Source organism: Heptranchias perlo, chromosome 12, assembly GCF_035084215.1.
Source record: "Heptranchias perlo isolate sHepPer1 chromosome 12, sHepPer1.hap1, whole genome shotgun sequence".
Lineage (NCBI taxonomy): Eukaryota > Metazoa > Chordata > Chondrichthyes > Hexanchiformes > Hexanchidae > Heptranchias > Heptranchias perlo.
The window spans coordinates 58,513,360-58,538,177 of record NC_090336.1 but is presented as its reverse complement, the minus strand read 5'-3'; the positions used below and the strand labels follow the sequence as shown (position 1 = coordinate 58,538,177).

Here is a 24,818-nt window from a genome sequence, read left to right as displayed (position 1 = left end):
TTGCAAACAAGACTGCAGATTTCTCATTTTAGGATAGTGAGACACCATTTTTTTAAAAACACAATGAATCATTGCCATGTCGGCAAGTGGAAGATTTTAGAATCATTCCCTGCAATTAGGTCAGATGCAAAAATATGTCATCAAACCAATGTGATAAAAACAGTTTGAAGGATTTGTTAATAACTTCCCAGTGGTGAGACTGCCACCTAAAGTTATTTTTTCTCCCCCTCTACTCCCTTCCAGTCTCTCAGGAGCAGACTACCAGCACTCCGGCCTCTGTCATTTCTGCCCTGTCACTGCCTACTTACAGGCATTGGAGACAGATCTGGGATGACTCAGCTGATATTCCCTGTCCTTCCTGAGCAAAAAACAACCCTTAACTTCACTCATCACACCACACCCTAAAACAGCAACAATGCTAAGATGAGGACGAGGAGGGTATTACCTATTTTTCACTACCCTGCCCCACACTTACCAGCCCAACTGTGAACCATGGAGCAGGAAGAGAAATGTCGTAGATTTAATGACCCATTCTGGTACTGTCTGGAAATAGCCATGGAGATCAAAGGCTCAATCATCAGTACCAAAGCCAGCTATCTGTTTACACTGCTCCAATACTGTACATTTAAAGGAAATGTCTACAATGATTCTACTTCAAAAGCAGCAAAGACATTGTAGTGAGGTTTCGGGTTCCTTTGGGAGGTTTTTTTACCCCAGTAATCTTGATGGACATTCCACCAAACTTGGTGGCAGAACACTTTGTAGAAATGGAGTCTGCTTTTGAATTTATGAACAGATAAATCTAGTTCTCAGAGCTAATCTACATAATACCTTTTTATACTTATGTATTTTCCTCAAGTTTGCAAGTACTCACGCAGTAATCCATCATCATTAGCCTCAGTGAGATTGAGTAATTGTTGAAATAATTAAAAGAAAGTCATACTACAAAATTGATGCTTTTGAGTTCTGAAAAGTGAGCTGGCATTGGTGTCATACTGACATACCTCTGTCGAAAAGGTACTTCATCATTAAACGTGATGACTTCATCACTAAACGTACTTTAGAACAGGACATGTCAGGCTCCCACTGGATATTAACCCCCCCATATCGGGTGGGTGGGGGGGGGGGGGGGGGTCGGGGTTAAAAATAAAAAATAATTGGGGGATTGCGTCTGATGCCATTTTTATGGCGGCGGGTAGCGAGGTGCACGTGTGTCCCATCTTGGAGAGGCGGGACACCTCATTATCATATTTAAATCAGGCTCTAACAGGAAGCAGAGTGTCGGGATAAATGGTTCATTCTCGGACTGGCAACCAGTAACCAGTGGTGTTCCGCAGGGGCTGGTGCTGGGTCCCCAACTCTTTACAATCTATATTAACGATTTGGAGGAGGGGACCGAGTGCAACATATCAAAATTTGCAGATGATACAAAGATGGGAGGGAAAGTAGAGAGTGAGGAGGACATAAAAAACCTGCAAGGGGATATAGACAGGCTGGGTGAGTGGGCGGAGATTTGGCAGATGCAATACAATATTGGAAAATGTGAGGTTATGCACTTTGGCAGGAAAAATCAGAGAGCAAGTTATTATCTTAATGGCGAGAAACTGGAAAGTACTGCAGTACAAAGGGATCTGGGGGTCCTAGTGCAAGAAAATCAAAACGTTAGTATGCAGGTGCAGCAGGTGATCAAGAAGGCCAACGGAATGTTGGCTTTTATTGCTCGGGGGATAGAATATAAAAACAGGGAGGTATTGCTGCAGTTATATAAGGTATTGGTGAGACCGCACCTGGAATACTGCATACAGTTTTGGTGTCCATACTTAAGAAAAGACATACTTGCTCTCAAGGCAGTACAAAGAAGGTTCACTCGGTTAATCCCGGGGATGAGGGGGCGGACATATGAGGAGAGGTTGAGTAGATTGGGACTCTACTCATTGGAGTTCAGAAGAATGAGAGGCGATCTTATTGAAACATATAAGATTGTGAAGGGGCTTGATCGGGTGGATGCGGTAAGGATGTTCCCAAGGATGGGTGAAACTAGAACTAGGGGGCATGATCTTAGAATAAGGGGCTGCTCTTTCAAAACTGAGATGAGGAGAAACTTCTTCACTCAGAGGGTAGTAGGTCTGTGGAATTTGCTGCCACAGGAAGCTGTGGAAGCTACATCATTAAATAAATTTAAAACAGAAATGGACAGTTTCCTAGAAGTAAAGGGAATTAGGGGTTACGGGGAGCGGGCAGGGAAATTGGACATGAATTTATATTTGAGTTTAGGATCAGATCAGCCATGATCTTATTGAATGGCGGAGCAGGCTCGAGGGGCCGATTGGCCTACTCCTGCTCCTATTTCTTATGTTCCCACAGTGCAGGTGGTGAGAGCTGCCGGCTCCAGCAGGTTAGTTTCTTTTTTAAAAAGAGCACCCCTTGTGGGCCAGGAGGGAGGCAGCCTCCCTTCTGCCGATTGCGGCCTCTCGGCGACCCCCTCCCCCACCCTCCAAGGTCTGATCCTGAGCCCCGAACTCTTCCTCCTGTTTGCCGGGCTTTGATCCATGTCCCCCCAACCAAGCTCTGATCTCTCCCGTTAGCAGGGCCGTCCCCAACAGTCAATCTGGCCAGCTGCTGGGCAGGAAACAGAAGAAGAAATTTATGACGAGGTCCTGCCATTAATATCGGCAGGACCTCCAAGTGCCCGGGGCAGGACGGTCCAGCCCCTACTCCTCCCCTCCACCCAACCCACCCTACCCCCAACCCCCCCTTCCCCCCCTACCCTCCCTGCCAACCCCCCTTCCCCACCGCCCACCTCACTTCCCCACCCACCCTCCCTCCCAACTCCCCCCTTCCCCACCCCACCCCACTTCCCCACCCCACCCTCCCTCCCAACCCCCCCCTTCCCCACCCCACCCCACTTCCCCACCCCACCCTCCCTCCCAACCCCCCTTCCCCACCCCACCCCCACTTCCCCACCCACCCTCCCTCCCAACCCCCCCTTCCCCAACCTACCCCATTTCCCCACCCACCCACCCTCCCAACCCCCCTTCCCCTCCCTCCCTCCCAACCACCCCTCCTTCCAACCCGCCCTCCCCCCTTCCCCGCCCGCACCCCCAACCCCGCCCGCCCTCCCTCCCAACCCCCCCCTTCCCCGCCCGCCCAACCCCCCCCTTCCCCGCCCGCCCTCCCTCCCCACCCACCAACCCCCACTACCCCCCCCGGCCCCTCACCCCACCCACCCTCCAACCCCTCACCCCCACCCACCCTCCAACCCCACACCCACCCTCCCTCCCTCCCTCCAACCCCTCACCCTCCCACCCTCCCTCAACCCCTCACCCCCACCCCACGCCCTCCCTCCAACCCCTCACCCCCACCCACCCTCCCTCCCTCCAACCCTCACCCCCACCCATCTCCCTCCCTCCAACCCCTCCTCCCACCCATCCTCCCTCCCTCCAACCCCTCACCCCCACCCACCCTCCCTCCCTCCAACCCCTCACCCCCACCCACCCTCCCTCCCTCCAACCCCTCACCCCACCCATCCTCCCTCCCTCCAACCCCTCACCCCCACCCATCCTCCCTCCCTCCAACCCCTCCACCCCCACCCATCCTCCCTCCCTCCAACCCCTCACCCCCACCCATCCTCCCTCCCTCCAACCCCTCACCCCCACCCACCCTCCCTCCCTCCAACCCCTCACCCCCACCCACCCTCCCTCCAACCCCTCACCCCCACCCTCCCTCCCTCCCTCCAACCCCTCACCCCCTCCCTCCCTCCCTCCAACCCTCACCCCCACCCACCCTCCCTCCAACCCCTCACCCCCACCCACCCTCCCTCCAACCCCTCACCCCCACCCACCCTCCCTCCAACCCCTCACCCCCACCCACCCTCCCTCCCCCAACCCCTCACCCCCACCCACCCTCCCTCCCCCCAACCCCTCACCCCCACCCACCCTCCCTCCCCCCAACCCCTCACCTCCACTCATCCCCACCCTCCCTCCCACTCCCCCTTCCACACCCACCCTCCCTCCAACCCCTCACCTCCACTCTCTCCACCCACCCTCCCTCCCAACCCCTCACCCCCACCCTCCCTCCCACCCCCCCTTCCACACCCTCCCTCCCCTCCAACCCCCTCACCCCCACCCACCCTCCCTCCCTCCAACCCTCACCCCCACCCACCCTCCCTCCCTCCAACCCCTCACCCCCACCCTCCCCTCCCTCACCCCCTCACCCCCTCCCTCCCTCCCTCCAACCCCTCCCTCCCTCCCTCCAACCCCTCACCCCCACCCTCCTCCCACCCCCCCTTCCCCACCCACCCTCCTTCCAACCCCTCACCCCCACCCCCACCCTCCCTCCAACCCCTCACCCCCACCCACCCTCCCTCCCTCCAACCCTCACCCCCACCCTCCCTCCCTCCAACCCCTCACCCCCCACCCCTCCTCCCTCCAACCCCTCACCCCCACCCTCCCTCCCTCCAACCCTCACCCCCACCCACCCTCCTCCAACCCCTCACCCCCACCCACCCTCCCTCCAACCCCTCACCCCCACCCACCCTCCCTCCAACCCCTCACCCCCACCCACCCTCCCTCCAACCCCTCACCCCCACCCACCCTCCCTCCAACCCCTCACCCCCACCCACCCTCCCTCCAACCCCTCACCCCCACCCACCCTCCCTCCAACCCCTCACCCTCACCCACCCTCCAACCCCTCACCCCCACCCACCCTCCCTCCCCCCAACCCCCTCACCCCCCACCCACCCTCCCTCCCCCCAACCCCTCACCTCCACTCATCCCCACCCTCCCTCCCACTCCCCCTTCCACACCCACCCTCCCTCCAACCCCTCACCTCCACTCTCTCCACCCACCCTCCCTCCAACCCCTCACCCCCACCCTCCCTCCCAACCCCCCCTTCCACACCCTCCCTCCCTCCAACCCCTCACCCCCACCCACCCTCCCTCCTCCAACCCCTCACCCCCACCCTCCCCTCCCTCCCTCCAACCCCTCACCCCCCTCCCTCCTCCCTCCAACCCCTCACCCCCACCCTCCCTCCCACCCCCCCTTCCCCACCCACCCTCCTTCCAACCCCTCACCCCCCCACCCCACCCTCCCTCCCTCCAACCCCTCACCCCCACCCACCCTCCCTCCCTCCAACCCCTCACCCCCACCCTCCAACCCCTCACCCCCACCCTCCCTCCCTCCAACCCCTCACCCCCACCCACCCTCCCTCCAACCCCTCACCCCCACCCACCCTCCCTCCCCCAACCCCTCACCTCCACTCATCCCCACCCTCCCACCCACTCCCCCTTCCACACCCCACCCTCCCTCCAACCCCTCCACCTCCACTCTCTCCACCCACCCTCCCTCCCAACCCCTCACCCCCACCCTCCCTCCCAACCCCCCCTTCCACACCCTCCCTCCCTCCAACCCCTCACCCCCACCCACCCTCCCTCCAACCCCTCACCCCCACCCTCCTCCAACCCCTCACCCCCACCCTCCCTCCCTCCAACCCCTCACCCCCACCCTCCCTCCCACCCCCCCTTCCCCACCCACCCTCCTTCCAACCCTCACCCCCACCCACCCTCCCTCCCCCAACCCCACACCCCCACCCACCCTCCCTCCCTCCAACCCCTCACCCCCACCCACCCTCCCTCCTCCAACCCCTCACCCCCACCCACCCTCCCTCCCTCCAACCCCTCACCCCCACCCTCCCTCCCTCCAACCCCTCACCCCCACCCACCCTCCTCCAACCCCTCACCCCCACCCACCCTCCCTCCCCCAACCCCTCACCTCCACTCATCCCCACCCTCCCTCCCACTCCCCCTTCCACACCCACCCTCCCTCCAACCCCTCACCTCCACTCTCTCCCCCCACCCTCCCTCCCACCCCCCCTTCCACACCCTCCCTCCCTCCAACCCCTCACCCCCACCCTCCCTCCCTCCCTCCAACCCCTCACCCCCTCCCTCCCTCCCTCCAACCCCTCACCCCCCACCCTCCCCTCCCACCCCCCCCTTCCCCACCCACCCTCCTTCCAACCCCCTCACCCCACCCACCCACCCTCCCTCCCAACCCCTCACCCCCACCCACCCTCCCCTCCCACCAACCCCTCACCCCCCCACCCTCCCCTCCCTCCACCCCTCACCCCCACCCTCCTCCCTCCCAACCCCTCACCCCCACCCACCCTCCCTCCAACCCCTCACCCCCACCCACCCTCCCTCCCCAACCCCTCACCTCCACTCATCCCCACCCTCCCTCCACTCCCCCTTCCACACCCACCCTCCCTCCAACCCCTCACCTCCACTCCTCACCCCCACCCTCCCTCCCAACCCCCCCTTCCACACCCTCCCTCCCTCCAACCCCTCACCCCCACCCACCCTCCTCCCTCCAACCCCTCACCCCCACCCTCCCTCCTCCCTCCAACCCCTCACCCCCTCCCTCCCTCCCTCCAACCCATCACCCCCACCCTCCCTCCACCCCCCTTCCCCACCCACCCTCCCTCCCTCCAACCCCTCACCCCCCACCCACACTCCCTTCCTCCAACCCCTCACCCCCCCACTCCCTCCCTCCAACCCCTCACCCCCACCCACCCTCCCTCCCTCCAACCCCTCACCCCCACCCTCCTCCCTCCAACCCCTCACCCCCACCCTCCCTCCCTCCAACCCCTCACCCCCACCCACCCTCCTTCCCACCCCCCCTTCCCCCACCCTCCCTCCCTCCAACCCCTCACCGCCCACCCCTCCCCTCCCTCCAACCCCTCACCCCCACCCTCCCCTCCCTCCAACCCCTCACCCCCACCCACCCACCCTCCCACTCCCTCCAACCCCTCACCCCACCCATCCCCACCCTCCCTCCCCCAACCCCTCACCTCCACTCATCCCCACCCTCCCTCCCACTCCCCCTTCCACACCCACCCTCCCTCCAACCCCTCACCTCCACTCTCTCCCCCCACCCTCCCTCCCAACCCCCCCTTCCACACCCTCCCTCCCTCCAACCCCTCACCCCCACCCACCCTCCCTCCCTCCAACCCCTCACCCCCACCCTCCCTCCCTCCAACCCCTCACCCCCACCCTCCCTCCCTCCAACCCCTCACCCCCACCCTCCCTCCCTCCAACCCCTCACCCCACCCTCCCTCCCTCCAACCCCTCACCCCCACCCTCCCTCCCTCCAACCCATCACCCCCACCCTCCCTCCCTCCACCCATCACCCCCACCCTCCCTCCTCCAACCCATCACCCCCCACCCTCCCTCCCACCCACCCTCCCTCCAACCCCTCACCCCTCCCCCCCTCCCTCCCACCCCCCCCCTCCAACCCCCCACCCCTCACCCCCTCCCTCCCACCCCTCACCCCCCTCCCTCCCACCCCTCACACCCCTCCCTCCCACCCCTCACCCCCTCCCTCCCACCCCTCACCCCCTCCCTCCCACCCCTCACCCCCTCCCTCCCACCCCTCACCCCCTCCCTCCCACCCCTCACCCCCTCCCTCCCACCCCTCACCCCCCTCCCTCCCACCCCTCACCCCCTCCCTCCCACCCCCTCACCCCCTCCCTCCCACCCCCTCACCCCCTCCCTCCACCCCTCACCCCTCCCTCCCACCCCTCACCCCCTCCCTCCCACCCCTCACCCCTCCCCTCCCACCCCTCACCCCCTCCCTCCCACCCCTCACCCCCTCCCTCCCACCCCTCACCCCCTCCCTCTCCACCCCTCACCCCCTCCCTCTCCACCCCTCACCCCCTCCCTCTCCACCCTCACCCCCTCCCTCTCCACCCCTCACCTCCACCCACCTCCACCCACCTCCACCCACCTCCACCCACCTCCACCCTCTCCACCCACCTCCACCCTCTCCACCCACCTCCACTCTCTCCACCCACCTCCACTCTCTCCACCCACCTCCACTCTCTCCACCCACCTCCACTCTCTCCACCCACCTCCACTCTCTCCACCCACCTCCACTCTCTCCACCCACCTCCACTCTCTCCACCCACCTCCACTCTCTCCACCCACCTCCACTCTCTCCACCCACCTCCACTCTCTCCACCCACCTCCACTCTCTCCACCCACCTCCACTCTCTCCACCCACCTCCACTCTCTCCACCCACCTCCACTCTCTCCACCCACCTCCACTCTCTCCACCCACCTCCACTCTCTCCACCCACCTCCACTCTCTCCACCCACCTCCACTCTCTCCACCCACCTCCACTCTCTCCACCCACCTCCACTCTCTCCACCCACCTCCACCCACCTCCACCCTCTCCACCCACCTCCACCCTCTCCACCCACCTCCACCCTCTCCACCCACCTCCACCCTCTCCACCCACCTCCACCCTCTCCACCCACCTCCACCCTCTCCACCCACCTCCACCCTCTCCACCCACCTCCACCCACCTCCACCCTCTCCACCCACCTCCACCCTCTCCACCCACCTCCACCCTCTCCACCCACCTCCACTCTCTCCACCCACCTCCACTCTCTCCACCCACCTCCACCCTCTCCACCCACCTCCACCCTCTCCACCCACCTCCACCCTCTCCACCCACCTCCACCCTCTCCACCCACCTCCACTCTCTCACCCCCACCCAGCTGGGACAATTGTAAGGGCAACATCAACAACCACTTTCATTTATATAGCGCCTGTTTCGTAGTAAAATATCCCAAGGTGCTTTACAAGAGCGTTATCGGACAAAATTCGACATGGAACCACATAAGGGGATATTAGAACAGCTGACCAATCAAAGAGGTAGGTTTTAAGGAGCATCTTAAAGGAGGGTAGAGAGGTGGAGAGGTTCAGGGAGGGAATTTCAGAGCTTAGAGCCTGGACAGCTGAAGGCACGGCCGCCAATGGTGAAGCGAAGGAAATCGGGGATGCAGAAGAGGCCAGAATTGGAGAAACGCAGAGATCTCGGAGGGTTGTCGGGCTGGAGGAGGTTACAGAGATAGAGAGGGGCGAGGCCATGGAGGGATTTGAACACGAGGATTACAATTTTAAATTCGAGGCGTTGCTTGACTGGGAGCTTATGTAGGTCAGCGAGCACAGGGGTGATGGGTGAAGGGGACTTGGTTGAGAGTTAGAATATGGATATTAGCAAACAACCTGCCAATATTGTCTCGGTTCACACATTTAAGAATGACCACTTGGCTGAGAAACTGGGGCATTGCCAGTGCCTGTGGATCGGTACCTTAGCATGATCAGAATCTTCCAAGAACGGACAGAACAGAATTGAGGCAGAGATAAAACTTTGGTACAACGTTTGATGGGAAACACATTCACTTTCTTTCAACATTTTCTCAAGCGTTCCAGACTTTAACCTAGAAGTCCTAACAAGTCTTACGTATTAAAACACAGATTGGAAGTGAACTTCTCTTATAGCAGGAAAACTACCACAGCCCAAAGCAGCAGGCTGTCATGCTCACTATTAAAAATTAAACAAATAAGATTGCTGAAGTACTATTGTCAAAAAGGTTCTTTGTCACTGTAAGAACAGGACACGTCAGACTCCCATTGGATACAATGTTTTCACAATAAGTTGAACGCTGTTACACTACAGAAGTAAGATTGGAAAATAGCTGTGGAAAAATAGCACAGGAATATATTACAGCACAGAAAGTGGCCTCCAGCTCATTGCACTCGTGCTTGGTCTCTGAAAGAGCTTATCCACTTAGTCCCATTCCCCTGCCCTTTCTCTGTACCCTTTTAGTTTTGTCCTTTTCAAATATTCATCCACTTCCCTTTTGCTTCTGGTAGGGCATTCCATGCCTAATAATGTGTTAAATACAAAAAAAAAAATTCCCTCTTTACCTTATCTATCGATGCTGTCTGTACTGTACCAGAGAACTGATGAGGTCAGAATGCTTGAGGGACAAGACCGTGGCTTCTCTGATGCAAAATTAGTACTGTTTGACTGAAATGCAGTTCACTGTGAAGATAAATAGCTTACCTAGTTTGCTCCAATTTGCATGATGTGCTTAAACAATGTGTATGAAAAGTGCAACGTATACAGACTGAGCTCTCTCTCTCTCTCTCTCTCTCTCACTAGAAACAATTGGAGTAAATTGGAGTCTCAGAAATAGGTTTTACTTCTCAGATCTGATAAAACGTAAGAACCACGTCAGTTTTTTCTTAAGTCGAGGCTCAGAAATCCTAAAGGGACTCTTCTACACCGAATCTTCCGTGGGAGGTGACTGCACATAGAATTGAAGCACTCCTCCTCACCCCTCCCTAACGGGGTAGAGGAGCAGAGAGATCTGGAGGTACAGATACACAAATCACTAAAAGTAGCAACTCAGGTTAACAAGGCCATAAAAAAAGCAAAACTGGGGTTCATTTCTAGAGGGATAGAATTGAAAAGCAGAGAAGTTATGTTAAACTTGTATAGAACCTTGGTTAGACCACACTTGGGAGTACTGTGCACAGTTCTGGTCTCCATATTATAAAAAGGATATAGGGGTGCTAGAGAAGGTGCAAAAAAAGATTAACTGGTTGTTTGTGGGTCCTTACTATGCACAATTAGTTTAACATTTTTCCATTCAACAACAGTGACTACACTTCAAAATTAATTCATTGGACATGAAGTGCTTTCAGATGTTCTGAGGATGTGATAAGGCACCTCTTTCCACCCCTTTCCTCCTCCCATCCCCTCCCCATCTCTGCCCTGCCCCATCTCTCTGTCTCTCTGCTGGATAAAGTTAAGAAATAGGAAGCAGAATTGTATGAAATTTGATGTGCATTACAGTCCACCAAACGGTGGAAATAAGATAGAGGGGAAGATCTGTAGACAGTTCGGAAATATATGCGAGAAGAACATGGCAATCATACTGGGTTAGACTGGTAGGTAAATGTGGGAAACACTTTTTAAAATGCAGTCAAGAGTGCTTCCTAGATCAGGATGCTTCTAGTCCAACATAGAAAAAAAGCATTGCTTGATTTAATTCTGGGAAATGAAGGGAGACAAATAACTGATGTGCAAATAGGAGAACTAAAACAACGACAACTTGCATTTATAAAAAGTGCATTTAATATATAAAAACACCCAAAGGCACTGCGCAGAGGCATAAACAAACAAAAAAAATGACCCTAATGCCAGGCCAAAGGAGGGGAAATTAGGAGGGGTAAGGAAAAGCTTGATCAAAGAGATCTGTAATTCCCTACACTACAATAGTGACTACACATCAAAAGTACTTGATTAGCTGTGAAGCATTTTGGGAAATCCTGAGGTTGAGAAAGATGCTGTATAAATTCAAGTTCTTTCTTTCATTTATAACGTTAACTTGAGCTCATCCAAGACTCTGCTGCCCGTATCCTAACTCGCACCAAGTCCCGTTCACCCATCACTCACAGTGCTCACTGACCTACGTTGGCTCCCAGACCAGCAACGCCTTGATTTTAAAATTTTCATCCTTGTTTTCAAATCCCTCCATGGTCTCACCCCTCCCTATCTCTGTAATCTCCTCCAGCCCTACAACCATCTGAGATCTCTGCGCTTCTCCAATTCTGGCCTCTTGTGCATCCCTGATTTCCTTCGCTCCATCATTGGTGGCCGTGCCCTCAGCTGCCTGGGACCTAAGCTCTGGATTTCCCTCCCTAAGCCTCTCCGCCTCTCCTCCTTTAAGACGCTCCTTAAAACCTACCTCTTTGACCAAGCTTTTGGTCACCTGTCCTAATATCTCCTTATGTGGCTCGGTGTCAAATTTTGTTTGATAACCCTCCTGTGAAGCGCCTTGGGACATTTTACTACGTTAAAGGTGCTATATAAATACAAGTTGTTGTTGTTGTTGTCGTCGTCATCAATTGGGAAATAGTAACTACAACAGTTTAATCCAATGTGAAAACATAAAATGAATCATCAAAGAAAAATACGTTGAACTCGAAAAAGGCAAAGTTCAGTGAGATAAAAACGAACCTGGCCCAAATTAAGAAAGCACAAAAGTTAGTAAACAAGATACCAGATGAGCAGTGGGAAATCATAAAACAAAGGATATATTCCTATCAAAGGGAGTGCATCAAAGGATAAAGTCTCATGGATGAATAGAGATTAAAATTAAACTGAAATTTAAAAGGGAGGAACATGATTAAACTAGGGCTAACAGTACTAAAGAAAATCATTAGGAATATAGAAAATGTAGTGGGGAGGTGAAAAGACAGATTACAAGGCTTATATGGAAATATGATTTTTTTTTTTAAAAGCCTAGCAGATAATATAAAAAGAAATATTAAAGGCTTTTATAATCTTATTGAAAATAAAAAAATATATAGTTTAGGAGAGGAAAACCACTCAGGTGAAGGGGGAATTTAGTTGTGGATGATGGTGATCTTAAATACAGATTTTCTGTCAGTTTTTACAAATGGTGGTTGAATTGAGAATGTAGATGTATTAGAGGAGAATGTGGAACAATTTTCAGAGGTAAATGTAGGAAAGTAGTTGGTTCTAAAAAAAAGAGCAAAATTCAAGGTAGATAAGTCACTAGGCACTGATGGAATGCACCCAGACTCTTGAAGGAAGTCAAAAAGGAGAAAGCAGAGACTCTGACCACAATCTTTCAATTCTCCTTGGATACAGAAATTGTGCCAGGGGACTGGATTGTAGCCAACTTAACATCTCTAATCAAGAAGTGAGAGAATAAACAGGATAACTATAATCCCAGTTAGTCTAATGTCAATTCTAGGCAAACTCTGAAGAATCCATCATTCAAGATAAAAATAAACAAGCATCGAGAGGTGTGTGGGGCAATTGAGGACAGTCAGCATGGATTTTGTAGAATCATAGAATATTACAGCATAGAAAGAGGCCATGAGTTATCCAATTGGTCCCATTCTTTCCCCATAGCCCTACAAATTTTATCCTTTTCAAGTATATATCTAATTCCCATTTGAATCTGCTTCCACCACCATTTCAGATAGTGCATTCCAGATCATAACAACTCGCTGCTTAAAAAAAAAATCTCCTTATCTCCCCCCTGGTTCTTTTTGCCAATTATATTAAAATTTGTTGAAGGCTAGTCATGTTTGAAAAAATTGAGTGTAAATTGAAATATTAACAATTGGATAAAGGGATTGCAGTGGATGTAGTGTATAACAATTTTCAGGTGGTGTTTGATAAGATGCTTCACAGGAAGCTTGATACAAAAATTGTCTAAAAAAAATTAACCTATTTTAATTTACCACATTTTGAACAATAAACCAAATATCTTTTAAATGGTGAGAAACTATTAAAAGCTGGTGTTCAGAGGGATTTAGGAGTCCTTGATTAAGAAAGGGAAGATAGATTATGAAAATAAATTAGCAAAAAATATAAAAACAGATAGCAAGAGTTTCTATAGTTATATAAAAAGAAAAAGGGTGGCTAAGGCAAACGTAGGTCCCTTAGAGGATGAGACCGGGAAATTAATGGTGGGAAACATGGAGATGGCAAAAATGCTGAACAAATATTTTGTTTCAGTCTTTACAGTAGAGGACACTAAGAATATCCCAACACTGGATAAAAATGGGGCTCTAGGGGGGAGGAGCTAAATACGATTAAAATCACTAAGGAATTGGTACTCAGTAAATTAATGGGACTCAAGGCAGATAAATCCCCTGGACCTGATGGCTTACATCCTAGGGTCTTGAGGGAAGTGGCAGTAGGGATTGTGGATGCTTTGGTAATAATTTTCCAAAATTCTCTGGACTCGGCAAAGGTCCCGGCAGATTGAAAAACTGCTAATGTAACACCCTTATTTAAAAAGGGTATTAGGCAGAAGGCTGGAAATTATAGACCAGTTAGCCTAACATCTGTGGTGGGTAAAATTTTGGAGTCTATTATTAAGGAGACAGTAGCGGAACATTTGGATAAACATAATTTAATAGGACAAAGTCAGCATGGCTTTATGAAGGGGAAGTCATATCTGACAAATTTGCTTGAGTTCTTTGAGGACATAACGTACAGGGTGGATAAAGGGGAACCAGTGGACGTCGTGTATTTGGACTTCCAGAAGGCATTCGACAAGGTGCCACATAAAAGATTATTGCTCAAGATAAAGAATCACTGGATTGGGGGTAATATTCTGGCATGGGTGGAGGATTGGTTATCTAACAGGAAACAGAGAGTTGGGATAAATGGTTCATTCTCGGACTGGCAACCAGTAGCCAGTGGTGTTCCGCAGGGGTCGGTGCTGGGTCCCCAACTCTTTACAATCTATATTAACGATTTGGAGGAGGGGACCGAGTGTAACATATCAAAGTTTGCAGATGATACAAAGATGGGAGGGAAAGTAGAGAGTGAGGAGGACATAAAAAACCTACAAGGAGATATAGACAGGCTGGGTGAGTGCGCAGAGATTTGGCAGATGCAATACAATATTGGAAAATGTGAGGTTATGCACTTTGGCAGGAAAAATCAGAGAGCAAGTTGTTATCTTAATTTAAAACAGAAATAGACAGTTTCCTAGAAGTAAAGGGAATGAGGGGTTACGGGGAGCGGGCAGGAAATTGGACATGAATTTATATTTGAGTTTAGGATCAGATCAGCCATGATCTTATTGAATGGTGGAGCAGGCTCGAAGGGCCGATTGGCCTACTCCTGCTCCTATTTCTTATATAAACACAGGAAGCTAACGTGCAGGTACAGCAAGTAATAAGGAAGGCAAATGGTATGCTGGCCTTTATTGCAAGGGGGTTGGAGTATAAGGGTAAGGAAAACTTGCTGCAATTGTATAGGGCTTTGGTGAGACCATACGGAGTACTGTGTACAATTTTGGTCTCCTTATCTAAGGAAGGATATACTTGACTTACAGGCGGTGCAACGAAGGTTCACTCGATTGATTCCTGGGAGGAGAGGATTGTCCCATGAGGAGAGATTCAGTAGAATGGGCCTATACTCTCTGGAATTTAGAAGGAGAGGTGATCTCATTGAAACATATAAGATTCTAAGAGGGCTTGACAGGGTAGATGCTGAGAGGCTGTTTCCCCTGACTGGAGAGTCAAGAACTAGGGGGCATAGTCTCAGGATCAGGGGTCGGCCATTTAGGACTGAGATGAGGAAAAATATCTTCACTCAGAGGGTTGCGAATCTTCGGAATTCTCTACCCCAGAGGGCTGTGGCTGCAGAGTTGTTGAGTACGTTCAATGCGGAGATCAATTGATTTTTAAGACACTAAGGGAATCAAGGGATATGGGGATCGGGCGGGAAAGTGGAGTTGAGGTCGAAGATCAGCCATGATCTTATTGAATGGTGGAGCAGGCGCTAGGGGCTGCATGGCCTACCCCTGCTCCTATTTTTTATGTTCTTATACGCAATTCTGTTTCAATAGTTTGCAAACTGTCTCCACCTGCTGTACTTCTATGTGTCAGGGGAAAGTATTCCACTTGTTAATAGAGCTCCTAGTCTGATTTCACAAGATAACTACAGGTGAGGAAGGTCATTTGTCCCATCTTAGTTTGTCCAACCAGAAACACCCTAAAGTCCTATTCCCCCACTGCAGCATCCAGTTGGTTCTTAGATGATCCCAAGGATGTCACCTCCACTACTCTATCTGGAGTCCGTTCCATGTGTTGATCAGTATGTGTGTGAAGAGGCACTTCCTGGTGTCAGTCCTTAATTTGCCTATTACTAGTTTGAGCCTTTGTCCCACTCTTGCAGCTTAATTTAAAGTTATTTGCTGGATTTTACCTTTGCCCTTTACTACAGGGCAGCTCATTACCTACACCGACAGCTTACTTCATGACGCTGTAGGTATAGGTAATGATGATTTGCAGCTTATGAAGCTCCATCTAGTGAAAGAAAAAAGAGACTTGCATTTGTATATCACCTTTCACAATCTCAGGATGTCCCAAAGCGCTTTACAGCCAATTAAGTACTTTTGAAGTGTAGTCACTGTTGTAATGTAGGAAACACAGCAGCCAATTTGCACACAAGGTCACACAAACAGCATTAAAATAATGACCAGATAATTTTTAAAAAAAATTTAGGTGTTGGTTGAAGGATTAATGTTGGCCAGGACACCGGGAGAGCTCCCCTGCTCTTCTTCGAATAGTGCTACATATCCATCTGAGAGGGCAGACAGGCCTCGGTTTAACATCTCATCCAAAAGACAGCACCTCCGACAGTGCACCACTCCCTCAGCTATAAGGTTATAACTCCCTAGCTATAACCATATGCTCAAGTCTATGGAGCGTGACCTGAACCCACGACCTTCTGACTCAGATGCCAGAGTGCTACCCACTGAGCAAATTCTCAGAGCGCAGCTGCAAGCGAAATTGTGTGGCCGGCAGTTTTAGAATGGGGAAAATTTTTTTTATCCAGAAGCCATTGAGAGATATGACAGAATCATGATGCTCAAATAACAAGTGCATGACATGCATAGTAAATTTAATACATTACAGATAGATATAACTGTATAAACTCACCTCTCAGATTTCTCCTTTCAAAGCTGAGAAGTCCATGTTTCTCCAGTCTTTCCTCGTAACTCAGACCTTCAACACTGGAAGTGTTGTTTCAGTGGGGTTCCCAGAAATGTAAACTAGACACTCAAAATCTATTCTTTTTAAAATATCCCTGTGTCTTATGATATGGAGATCTTACTTAGCAATATTTTTCAAATAATTTTCATCCAGGAACAAGGAACGTGAGAACTCGTGCCTAATCCTAGTCACATCCCCTGCAGGCTCCATCCAACAACAACCATTTGCATTTATATAGCACCTTTGGTATAGATGGGCGCGGATTTAGGTGGTGACAACACGTTCAAGGACTTTGGAGAGGAAAAGGGAGGTTGGAGATGGGGCGGTAGGTAGCAAGGACAGAGGGGTCAAGGGTGGGGAGGATGTGATGATGGCAGTTTTGAACTTAGGGGAAAAAAATGTGATGGTTTCCTCCTTCCATCCCCATCAGGTAGATTTTTTCTCTACTATAAACTCAGGCACTGACAGAACATCTGCTTCTCTCCAGATGCGACCCATGGCCACAATGAAGCCCCAATCCCGCGCATGCGCGGTGGTGGGCGGGGGAGCGCCGGTCGATACACTGTATCCAACGAAAACAATTGAAGCGCCGGTCGATACACTGTATCCAACGAAAACAATTGAAGCGCCGGTCGATACACTGTATCCAACGAAAACAATTGACACAAAGGGCGGCGGCGGCGGCGGCGCGTGGCCGGGGATGGGACGGAGCGCGTGACACTGACCTGCAGCCGCCCGTGCTGCACGCCAGCTTCGCCCTCACTGGTCAGCGGATGAAGCGCTGCCTCCAACCACCCTCGTCCCTCCCCTCCCCTCCCTGCCGTGTGTTGGCGTTTGCATCGCGCTGATTTTTAAAGGCTCTTCAAGGCCGTTGGCCGCGTCCCAAAATCAAATCGGAGCTGCCCATCCGCAAAAACGACGGACTGTTGCAATCTACACTTTGATACCCAGCTGCCGTCAACGCTCCTGCGGAACATTTCCATCTGTTTCCTTCCCCTCCTCCTCCTCCTCCCCCCACACCCGGGGGTTCATTGTCCAGGTGAGTGGAGACGCGCAAGGGAGGGGGGCTCGGTTCATGCTCGCGAGCTACAGGATGAGAGTCGGGAAGCTCAGGACTTACGAGCAGCGCTAAGGAACATGTAGAAGTGTCGCATTTGTTGGTTTCTCATTCAAGGGAAAGCAAATAGAAAATAGCGGAAATTCTGAAAATCTTATTTTTCCTCCCCCCTCATTATTTGTGTCGAGGCTTAGTCGGTTAGCAAAGTGACGCAAATAAACACTTCAGAGAGGTTAGAAAATCAGTGACATCTGCGTGGACAATTGCCCCTTCACCTCACCCACGTAACGTACAGTGGAAATGGCGTACATCTAAACTGTAATTTGTCTCGTTTCCTTAACAACGCCGTGTAAATTTAGATGGAAGTGAAGAGTGGCACTTTATGAAGTGCTGAAAGCCTAAGAGACAAGCTAGGAATTATCCAGCATTATCGAACCAGTCCAGAACTTAAGCATCCGTTCAAAGTGGTTTCGGTTTCACATCAATGTTAAACCTGTGACGTGTAAATCCGGTATTGACGCTCCGAAGTGACTTCTAGACAAAGTGGAGTGAGACTTTGCTTCTCCAGGGAGTCACAGTCTGCTTTGCTCCAGTGTCAGGACATGCTCGTGACTCCGGGTTCAGAATATATTTACATTTGTTACTACAGCATCGATGCAAAGTGAAGCCACTTCACGCAGTTGCAATAGTAAGTACATCCTAAGAAGAACTCTGCGCACTTTTGATCTTGAGCTACGATATTATCTTCTGAAGTTTCTCCTGTAGATTCCCCTGGGCTGGAATTTTTTTTTAAAATTCTCTGTAAAGTGGCAGCAGATGACTTCTCAGCCCCCCCCCCTCCAAAAAAAAAACATTGTGACCCATTGTGGAAAAAAAATGAACTTTAAAAAAAAATCTGGTTTATTTAAGATGTGGTCCCCATCCTTGAGCTATTGCTAATGTCACTCAGCCACACCAAATTAATGCTTGATGTTTGCACCTAACCCTGTGCTCAACTAACCAGTAGTCACAGGTCCACAGCAAAAGAAATGTAATAAACAATTGCGTTTATATAGCGCCTTTCACAACCTCAGGACATCCCAAAGCACTTTACAGCCATTGAAGTACTTTTTGAAATCTAGTGGCTGTTGTAATGTAGGAAAGGTGGCAGCCAATTTGCGCACAGCAAGGTCCCATAAACAGCAATGAAATAAATGACCAGAACATCTGTTTTAAGGTGTTGGTTGAGGGATAAATGTTTCCAGCACACTGGGAGAACACCCTTGTGCACATAGTACTATTTGAGTTGTGTAGTTAACATCTGGATATGTTGAAGTACTGGAACTGCAAGAGGGTTGCAAAACAAAAGTAAATAGCTCAAAATGCATAATAAATTAGTGGTATCACCTCAGAACAATGGCATTACTGTATTAGGGAGCCTCCGGAGAAGTTCAGTGTCAGGAGCAGCCTGTTGTAAAAGCTCTGGTGTGAACTAGTGTGTCAGATGTCCCCGTATAGTTCATACTGCGCAAGATCCAATTACTTTATCACCAGATTTTAACATTTTTCACCGTTTAAAATTAAAACTACAAAGGGTTTTTTAAAAAAAACTTTCATTTATGTAAGGGAATTGGATATACTCTTGAAAAAGAAAAATTTGCAGGGCTATGGGGACAGAGTGGGGGAGTGGGACTAATTGGATAGCTCTTTCATAGAGCCGGCACAGGCAAGATGGGCCAAATGGCCTCCTATGCTGTAATGCCTTTAATTTAGTAACAAGTTCAAAGGAACTTGAAAGAGGTGAAAACATTTGCTGAGCAGCAGTAACAAATAGGGAGGTGTCAGATGACATAGTCAATAGGGTATGTCTTGAGAGGGATTTTGAAGGTGAGAGAGTTGGTGAGATGGAAAGATGGTGAGCTAATGTAACACCGTTATTTAAAAAGGGTATTAGGCAGAAGGCTGGAAATTATAGACCAGTTAGCCTAACATCTGTGGTGGGTAAAATTTTGGAGTCTATTATTAAGGAGACAGTCGCGGAACATTTGGATAAACATAATTTAATAAGTCAAAGTCAGCATGGCTTTACGAAGGGGAAGTCATGTCTGACAAATTTGCTCGAGTTCTTTGAGGATATACCGTACAGAGTGGATAAAGGGGAACCAGTGGATGTAGTGTATTTGGACTTCCAGAAGGCATTCGACAAGGTGCCACATAAAAGATTATTGCTCAAGATAAAGAATCACTGGATTGGGGGTAATACTCTGGCATGGGTGGAGGATTGGTTATCTAACAGGAAGCAGAGAGTTGGGATAAATGGTTCATTCTCGGACTGGCAACCAGTAGCTAGTGGTGTTCCGCAGGTCGGTGCTGGGTCCCCAACTCTTTACAATCTATATTAACGATTTGGAGGAGGGGACCGAGTGTAACATATCAAAGTTTGCAGATGATACAAAGATGGGAGGGAAAGTAGAGAGTGAGGAGGACATAAAAAACCTACAAGGGGATATAGACAGGCTGGGTGAGTGGGCGGAGATTTGGCAGATGCAATACAATATTGGAAAATGTGAGGTTATGCACTTTGGCAGGAAAAATCGGAGAGCAAGTTATTATCTCAATGGCGAGAAACTGGAAAGTACTGCAGTACAAAGGGATCTGGGGGTCCTAGTGCAAGAAAATCAAAAAGTTAGTATGCAGGTGCAGCAGGTGATCAAGAAGGCCAACGGAATGTTGGCGTTTATTGCTCGGGGGATAGAATATAAAAACAGGGAGGTATTGCTGCAGTTATATAAGGTATTGGTGAGACCGCACCTGGAATACTGCATACAGTTTTGGTGTCCATACTTAAGAAAAGACATACTTGCTCTCGAGGCAGTACAAAGAAGGTTCACTCGGTTAATCCCGGGGATGAGGGGGCGGACATATGAGGAGAGGTTGAGTAGATTGGGACTCTACTCATTGGAGTTCAGGAGAATGAGGGGCGATCTTATTGAAGGGGCTTGATCGGGTGGATGCGGTAAGGATGTTCCCAAGGATGGGTGAAACTAGAACGAGGGGGCATAATCTTAGAATAAGGGGCTGCTCTTTCAAAACTGAGATGAGGAGAAACTTCTTCACTCAGAGGGTGGTAGGTCTGTGGAATTTGCTGCCCCAGGAAACTGTGGAAGCTACATCATTAAATAAATTTAAAACAGAAATAGACAGTTTCCTAGAAGTAAAGGGAATTAGGGGTTACGGGGAGCGGGCAGGAAATTGGACATGATTTTAGATTTGAGGTTAGGACCAGATCAGCCATGATCTTATTGAATGGCGGAGCAGGCTCGAGGGGCCGATTGGCCTACTCCTGCTCCTATTTCTTATGTTCTTAGGAGGTGTAGGGAGCCATTTCCAGATGCATTTCATACATTGGAGATCAAAGAGGACGCAAGTTGCATAAATCTGCTGAAATGTCTGGCAAGGACACTCTCCATAAAGTCGCTGTTATAAAAGAATTGTAAAAGAATTTTTGCTCTAAAATTGAAATACAAACTTTTCATTTTTTAAAAAAAATGTTGTATACATATTTCTAGCTCTGCTTCCCAATATTTTGTGTTTAAAAATTAACAAAAAATATTTTATTAGAAACTGTTCCATTATGTACACACCTATAATCTATCCATGACTATCTGTTTGTTTAATTGGTGAGTTCTGATGACATTGCTCATAGCTGATCTGTACCTCAATCCCATTTACCCACCTTTGCTCTATATCCCTTGATATCCTTACCTAACAAAAATCTATCGATCTCAGTCTTGCAAGCTCCAATTGTCATAGCATCTGCAGCCTTTTGAGGAGATAATTCCAGATTTCCACTTCCCTTAGTGTGGGAAAAAGGGCTTCTTGATTTTGCTCCTTAATGGCCTAGCTCCAATTTTAAGATTATGTCATCTCATTCATGATTCCCCCACCAGAGGAAATGGTTTTTCTGTATCTAACCTGTCGAATCCTTTTAACCATGATCATGAGCTAATTGAATGGCAGAGCAGTCTCGAGGAGTCTGAATGGCCTACTCCTGTTCCTATGGTTTTAGTTTTATTTATATCGTGCTAGTATTGTTCACAGAACAATAAGTGGCATTGGAGTGTAGTTATGGATATTGTTTTTTGAAATTTTTATTTTTGAATCAAGTAATATTTTGTTGCTAATGCAGTTCCCTCTGTTAGCAGGAGTACAGCCATGTTCCATCTGCTAGTGCTTATCAGTCAGCTGTCTGTACTTACTAATGGACTATCAGGATGTGCTGATGTATCGGAAGCACAAACCAGTGGTCCAAAACCACAAAGAAAAGGTAATTTTTTTATTACGAATGTAATTGTAATGCCCATTCTCTGACTTCCACTAGTCGAACTGGTGTAGGGTCTTGTCTAGTGTAAAAATGTTAAAACACCCCCACTGAATCCTGTTTATTCAACAGGAGATTATGAAACTGTTACCTTAAAATTAACATAATGTTCTTGCCCTGGTGTTGAAGTAAATTTTGATAAAGGGACTACGCCTGAAAGGTTAACCCGTCTTTTCACTTTTCACATGCTGACAGACCTGTGTATTTCTAGCATTTTCTAATTTCAAGTCCCACTCCAGAGACTTGAGCATAAAATCTAGGCTGACACTCCCAGTTAAGCCGAGGCCCCATCTGCCCTCTCGGGTGGACGTAAAAGATTCCATGGCACTATTTCAAAGAAGAGCAGGGGAGTTCTCCCTGGTGTCCTGGCCAATATTTATCCATCAACCAACATCACTAACAAAACAGACTACCTGGTTATTATCACATTGCCGATTGTGGGGCCTTGCTATGCATATATTGACTGCCATGTTTCCCTACATTACAGCAGTAACTACACTTCAAAAAAGTACTTCATTGGCTGTAAAGTGGTTTGAGATGTCCTAAGGTTGTGAAAGGCGTTATATAAATGCAAGTTCTTTCGTTAATTTTATTTCAGCTTTGCGGTTTTCCTTTCAATCTAAATTACTTTGCTTGTAGGCTGAACACAGTTCTTTACCCGTGGCACTGCCTTTTGCCTCGAGTCACAGTATTGACTATTCCAGTAGGTCGTGTGAAGTGCTGTTTTATATAATGGCAAATAAATGTTAATCAGCCAAGTGTCTGCTCCCGACACATATTTACATTGGTACACCAGAATTCCATAGGGACGATTGAGAGGAAGTATCTTTGCAAAAAAAAAATATGTATGCAGTCTTAGTCCTACGTTATGTGAACATCTTTTCTGTGGAATATTGGCAGTGCAGCTACAGGTGGGAAGCCAATATAAAAGGAATCAAATTCCACTGATAGTGTGTGGCAATGCTTTACCCTGAACTTTGCATCCTCCTTTATTGTGCACCAGATGTAGCTTAGAAACTGGGGATGGGTGGCAGGGAAAGAATGCACAGTACATTGATTTGAGCCAAGGAACCAATGCGTTTGTGATACAAATGTGATCCATTTAAGGTGCAAACTTAGTAAACTGTTGCAGTTTGCTCGTAAAGGTTTGCGTTAAAATGGCGGCTGTTTTTATCGATTTTATTACGGTGCAGCAGGACACCAGTAATTTTGATTGCTAAGAAAACGTTCCAACTATAGCATGCATTTTTATGACTGTTGCATCACTGCCAACTAATTGGGAGCAGCTTTACCAGAACAGCTGGTTATCAAAGTACTGAAGAGCATCAGTGACTGGTACGCCAAGCCCACCTGCATTTATCTTCATTTCCCATACAAATAATGTTTGTAACTTTAAAGATAAATGATTTAAGATCTCTAGCCCATTATTTCCTGGTCAGTGGTTTGGGAAGCCACTCTGTTCCCGTGCCTCAAACAAAAAAAAGAAATACTTGCATTTATATAGCACCTTTCATGACCTCAGGACGTCCCAAACGTTTTACAGCCAATTAAGTACTTTTGAAGTATAGTCACTGTTGTAATGTAGGAAACGCGGCAGCCAATTTACGCACAGCAAGATCCCACAAACAGCTATGTGACAATGACCAGATGATCTGTTTTTTTAGTGATGTTGGTTGAGGGATAAACATTGGCCGGGACACCAGGGAGAACTCACCTGCTTTCCTTCAAAATAGTGCCATGGGGATCTCTTGCATCCACCTGAGAGGGCAGACAGGGCCTCGGTTTAGCATCTCATCCAAAAGACAGCACCTCCGACAGTGCTGCACAAGTGTTAGCCTGAATTTTGTGCTCAAGTCTCTGGAGTAGGGCTCGAACCCACAACCTTCGGACTCGGAGGCGAGAGTGCTACTACTGAGCTATGGCTGACACCAAGAAGGTGTACAAGAGCAGCTCAAGGCACATTTACCTTGAACTTCAGCGTCTGTGCAAAGTGGGGACTAAAGTTGCAGTCCAAATCTGTAGAGAATTGGTGAGCGACTCCCTTGAGGGGCTGGTCCCACACCATTTTGTTTTGATACAGCGTGGAGTGTAACTCGAATGTGATGTCAAACCAGGTGTAGAAAATACCTTGACCTGCTCTTCCACACCTTCCCCCTGCTTCCCCCCCCCCCCCCCCCCCGCTTCCCCACCTCCCCCCCCCCCCCCCCCCCCCCCCCCACCGCCGCTCCTTCCCCACCTCATCTCCCACCACTTCTTCTTGTAATTCCTTAACCCTTGCGCGCACTCTCCAGCTCCTGGGGATTTGGAGGTGGAAATCTCAGTACAACAGTGTGATGGAGCACCAGTGCGCTGCATAATCAGACGCTCCCATTTTTGTAATAAAAAAAATTGTGTGGAGATTTTGGACCCTGTGGACAGATGTTTCCAGCTGCCGTAGCATTGTTGGAACACAATTATTTTTAGGAGCAGAAATAATATCAGTCCCACTTACCTGGTTCTCTCTCTATGTTTTAGTCACTCCTCTCTTTAGAATTGTTTATTTAATGCTTCGATAGCCTATTACCCTTTGGGCGAAAAAGTTTTGCCCGACCTCCCTTCTGACTCCTAACTTCTTCGTTTTAACTTGTGCCGTCCGCTATTTGAATTCTTAATCAGAGTGAACAATTTGCTTGGAACAAGTTTCTCCATTTCCCTCCATAATCTTGAAAACTTTAATTCGGTAATTTCAAAGTCCCTTTTCCCAGGAAAATGAGCACAAAGATGATGGGATGAATAGAGAAAGACTGTTTTTGGGTCATCAACGATGAGGAGTCATCCACTTAAGATCATGACTGAGAGGTTAGGAGAAATTTCTTTACATAGAGGGTTGTTGGAGCTTGGAATGTTATCAGACAGAGAGTTGTTGAGGCAGAGACCATTGCATCTTTTGAGGAAAAATTGGATAAATATTTGAAGCAGAGGAAGATACAATGCCACGGGGAGAGAGCAGGGCAGT

General features: G+C 49.5%; 2 protein-coding genes across 4 annotated transcripts in view; one reads left to right on the top strand and one right to left on the bottom strand.

The window, feature by feature from the left end:
• The window catches only part of LOC137328057 (solute carrier family 13 member 1-like), a 47,371-nt gene extending 30,169 nt beyond the window's left edge, over positions 1–17,202 (bottom strand). The window contains exon 1 of the mRNA XM_067994173.1: positions 16,353–17,202. The gene's annotated coding sequence lies outside the window, so the exon portion shown is untranslated. The remainder of the gene's footprint in view (positions 1–16,352) is intronic.
• prrg4 (proline rich Gla (G-carboxyglutamic acid) 4 (transmembrane)) overlaps positions 16,939–24,818 on the top strand; it is a 34,638-nt gene continuing 26,758 nt past the window's right edge. The window contains exons 1-2 of one of the 3 annotated variants that reach the window (XM_067994174.1): positions 16,939–17,445; positions 21,648–21,769. In XM_067994174.1, coding sequence (XP_067850275.1) covers positions 21,658–21,769 — 112 coding nt within the window. In that variant the 5' untranslated portion in view covers positions 16,939–17,445; positions 21,648–21,657. Of the gene's footprint in view, positions 17,446–17,715; positions 18,152–21,644; positions 21,770–24,818 lie in introns of those variants that run through there. The other 2 variants (XM_067994176.1, XM_067994175.1) reach the window with 2 other exon arrangements.